At 36.1% G+C, this 4,851-nt stretch overlaps 1 protein-coding gene across 1 annotated transcript; it reads left to right on the top strand.

Annotated features, from left to right (window-relative positions):
- The first annotated feature begins 1,563 nt into the window (after positions 1 to 1,563).
- Positions 1,564 to 2,933, top strand: LOC149230826 (uncharacterized). The gene is made up of 2 exons (XM_089381428.1): positions 1,564 to 2,317; positions 2,521 to 2,933. Exons 1-2 carry the CDS (start codon positions 1,564 to 1,566, stop codon positions 2,931 to 2,933), a joined length of 1,167 nt encoding a protein of 388 aa, XP_089237554.1.
- The last annotated feature ends 1,918 nt before the right edge of the window (positions 2,934 to 4,851 follow it).

The raw sequence follows: 4,851 nt of genomic DNA on the forward strand, positions 1-4,851 counted from the left end.
ATCAATCAGGCTCTAGAAAGCATAATCATGCTTAAAGAAGTCAAGGAGGCTCTATTTGCCATGGACCCGGATAAAGCCCTGGGCCCAGACGGTTTCACCCCAAGATTCTTACAAACTTGTTGGCAGATTATTGAGAAGGAATTCCTCAAAATGATCCAGAAATCACAGAACTGTCAGAAGATTGGAGGCTGCACAAATTCGGCATTTCTAGCCCTTATCCCTAAGGAAAAAGGGGCAAACACCTTCAACAGATTCCACCCAATTTCATTATGCAACATCGGGTACAAAGTGATCACCAAAGTGATAGCAAATAGGCTGAAAAGATTCCTCCCCAAAATCATTCCGGACAATCAAGGGGGATTCATCAAAGGCAAACAGCTAGTGGACAATTTCGTGCTGGTCCAAGAGGCAATCCATTCCAGCCAGCATCGTAAGGAAAAAGGTATGGTCATCAAACTCGATCTATCGAATGCCTTTGATCGTGTTAATCATAAATTTTTATTTGATGTAATGCTTAAAATGGGATTCGGGCAAGGTTTTATAAAGTGGATAAAAGCATGTATTACGGAGCCCTGGATTGCTCCTCTAGTGAATGGAAGGGCCGCTGAATTTTTCAAAGCCTCTAGAGGACTGAGGCAGGGGTGCCCTCTTTCACCTCTCCTTTTTTCCATTCAAGCCTCTGTTCTTAGTTTCTATCTGAATAAGAAGCAGCAAGATCATGCTATCAACAGGTTGTGCATTGCAAGAGGGGTGAAGCGCATCAATCATGCACTTTTCGCTGACGATACCCTCCTTCTGGGAGCTGCAACTCCTCAATCAGCTATCAACTTCAAAGCAGTTTTGGATGACTTCTGCAAAATCTCAGGCAGTGAGCTAAACAAGGGGAAATGTCAGATTTTTTGTTGGAATACTCCTGCTTCCACTGCATCCTCCATAGCTAGATGTTTGGGATTTTCTGCCTCCATTAGTTGGTCCTCTTTCAAATATCTTGGGCTGCCAGTCTTCAACAAGAGAGTGGCAAGAAAAGACTGGACTTCTCTCATAGATAAATTCAAATCAAAGATGCATTCCTGGGGTTCCTCTTGGCTTAACATCGCTGGCAAAGTTGTGCTCGTCAAAGCAGTTCTCAACAGTCTTCCGATCTTCAAATTTGCGGTCCTTCTGGCACCAGTGGGAACTATAAAAAAGATGGATGAATTAATCAGGGGCTTTTTTTGGAAAGGAGGCAAGCACAACGATAAGAAATTCTCTCTAATCAGTTGGGAAATAGTCACAAAACCATATCTCGAAGGAGGATTAAATCTCAAAGATCTGAATGCCAAAAATCTTGCTATGGGAACCAAACTAGCATGGAAAATAATTGCTCCTAATCCTAGCTGGGCTCAGATTGCGTTATGGAAGAAGTATTTTAGAGGCCCAAGACTCCGGTGTTTAGACCACCCCAAAAACTCACCCAGAACGCACTTCAGCATTCTCCTTAACAAAATCGCGCCGATGATTAACAGTTATGCCCATTGGGTTCCTCGTAACGGTAAGAAAATTTAGGTTTGGAAGGACAAAATCATGAATCGACCCCCTTTGGAAGACGCTGGCAATTTTACAGTGCTCAGGAATTGGTTGGAGGCAGCGCACATACATACTCTGTGGGATTTGTCGGATTGGACAGAGAATTACTGGACGGGCTGGAAGCGGTTACCAGTGCCCATCGATCTGGAAAATGAATGGACGGCTCTCAAAGCCCATCTCCATGGATTGGCTCCCCTCCACGCCAACAGAAAGGACGCAAGAGGCTGGGAAAACAGTCGCTCTGGTTATACAGTCAAACAGGGTTACTTCAAGTTCTTAGAGCGCCCAAACGTCCCTCCCAACCCAGCTCCCTGGGCAGGGATATGGAACTTCCCGTCTATACCAAAAATTGATCATTTTTGCTGGATTCTTAGCCATCAAAAAATTCTTACCGAGGACAGACTTCAAAACAGAGGATTTAAGGGACCGTCCAGATGTGTTCTTTGTAAGACAAATTCTGAAACCGCTCTCCATATAATGATCGAATGTAATTTCACAAAATCTGTCTGGCAGGATCTGCTGGACAATTGGAATCTCGATCTCAATTTCCCCACTTCAGTTCAAGAGCTGTTTGCAGGTTGGATGGCCAGATACCCAGGTGTTCAACCAAAGAACAAAAAGATCAGAGCAGCATGGAGTGCTTTGCCAAAATTCACTAGTTGGCAGGTTTGGTTAGAAAGGAACAGGAGGATTTTTCGAGACAAAACTCATGATCACAGAATAGTAGCTAATTTAGTGAAGTGCCAATTAAGTGAGTGGTTGGAAGGCATAGATGACGATTCAAACCTCAGTCAACATGACAGAGAGCTGGGAACGGCCTTCAAGATTGGCTTCCATAAACCAAGAAGCCCACCTTCAGAATTTGAAGTTTGGCAAATTAGGAAAAATGAGATCGAATTCCAGGAATCGCTGTCCAAGCAATTAATTCCATCTCTTTTTTTTTTTACGGAGCAGCTAAAGGGAATCCAGGGAAAGCTGGGGTGGGTGGTCACATTATCATGCCAGACAACATTTCTTCTCATAACTTTGCCTGGGGGCTTCGACATACATCAAGCATGCAAGCCGAGGCTCTCACCCTCTTGCAAGGGGTAATCTTCCTTAACGAGCTGGGAATTCGGGAAGCAAACATTCTCGAAGACTCCCAAATTATTATAACAGCTGTGGTGACCAACTCCATCCCTTCTGATTTGCACCTAGCCAGGCTTCTTTCCAGAATCAAAAGCATTTCAAAATCGCTTTGCTTGACATATTTTCATGTTCTAAGAGCAAATAACAAAGCAGCAGGCACCCAAGCAAACATTGCAGTCCATTTAGAAGCTGGAACCGTTCTCAGAAACAAGGAATTTTTGTGGACTCCTATTCCATGAAAAGATATGTTTTATTGTTTCCTATTAAATTAGTTTGTCTGCATTTTTCATCTAGGACAATTAGCATTCAAAGACCATTTGAAAATTGTAAAAAGAGGAAGAGGATAAGAGCAAAAGCCAATCCCCTCCTGGCAGAACAGCATGTTGGAAAGTGCTCCTCATTTTGTAACCGAATTTGTGGCCATTGGCCAAGCAGATAATGAAACACCATAACCGTTCTTGTTAAAAAAAAAAAAACATAGTTTGAAAAGATATACATTTTAATATATGACTGAAACAAACTATTTAGATATCCATTTTAACAAACTATCTCTCTATATATTAATAGTAAAATATTTCAATATTTTACATTTTGGCTATTTTCTAGTCAAGTTTGACTTAAATCTAGTAAAGGTTTGTCTGAATTGCAAGTTTAAGTTGTGTAGTCTAGGCAAGTGGGACTTTCAAGGAATTGTATCCATTTATGCATTCAGAAATGCAATTTCAATAATGAAAAATTACACATTGCTTGTGTGTTTGACGGATTTATCAAGCTTAGAAAGACATTAAATCTATTGATGTGCAGAATTTTTTTATGTTCTCCAATCTAAAAGAGATTTGCATATCCAGAAATTTGATCCTTCTCTGAATTGATTAAGATGGATCCATACTAGTTGTTTTACAAGGTTTTAATAATGATACTTTATAGGTTATTTATAATTAATTTTATAAGTTAAATATTAATTTAATGTTTTAAGATTTGAAAATTATTATTTTCATAGTTAATAATATTTTTAAAATTAATTTTAATTTATTATATTTATAAAAAGAAATCTTGACAGGTTTGTGTTCAATGTGGAATTGACATGCCTCAACTTTAAAATAAAAATAAAATATATTCTAATTTTGTTTGTTTTCATTAAAATAGTTATAAAACATCAATAATGTGAATCTCATTGGGAGGGCTTGTTGTAGCTTGGTGGGTTGTTAACATTACAACCTAATATGAAAGGGATGTGGTAGAAAAATGTTGCTTTCACGACCATCAATAAAATATTTAGATATGTCAAGTAACATAATCAATAAAATATTTAGATATGTCAAATAACATAATTTGAAAAGATATACATTTTAATATATGATTGAAACAAACTATTTAGATATCCATTTTAATAGTAAAATATTTCAATACTAAAAAAAATCTACGGAAAAACTATATAAAATTAAAACATTAAAAATTGATTAACATTAATAATAAAACATTTTAAGCCTAACAATTTTAACTTTATTTTTTAATTAACTATTTTAAAAGTTGATAAATTCCTTTAATAAAATATATTAAATATCTAAAAATATTTTAATCAAAATATAATAATATAATAAAAAAGTAAACCTATCTAAATAATTATTATATAGTAATTTTTTTAATTGTTTTAAGATTCAAGGAGATAAGAAAGTGGTTTGAATTAAGTACTAGATGGATGTCGTTAATTGGAATTTGGAGAATTCACTCATTAACTGTTTGAATGTACATTATGCTTCTCCACAATTGATTAAGCTCATTAAATTGATTAAGCTCATTAAATTTTGAGTTGAAATAGTGACCCGAGTGGGATTATGTAAATTGATTTCAAACATTAAAATTCCAATGATTATGTAAATCGATTTCAAACATTAAAATTCTAATTGAATTGGTTGATGAAAGTGGTTTTCATATTGTTTATATTTTCCTATCAGGGAGTAAAATTTCCAGAGATTTGAACACGAATAGAAAGACTGAAAATTGAGTTTACCAAGCTCATTAAATTTTGAACTGAAATAGTGACACAAATAAGATTATACAAATCGATTTAAAAAAAACATTAAAATTCTAAAAACTGAAAATCATATTAAAAATTGCTTTCATATTACTTGTATCTTTTTTGACACTAAAAAAATG

This window comes from Pinus tabuliformis, chromosome J (genome assembly GCF_031772625.1).
Source record: "Pinus tabuliformis cultivar Carrire ecotype Pingquan chromosome J, CPIR1, whole genome shotgun sequence".
NCBI lineage: Eukaryota > Viridiplantae > Streptophyta > Pinopsida > Pinales > Pinaceae > Pinus > Pinus tabuliformis.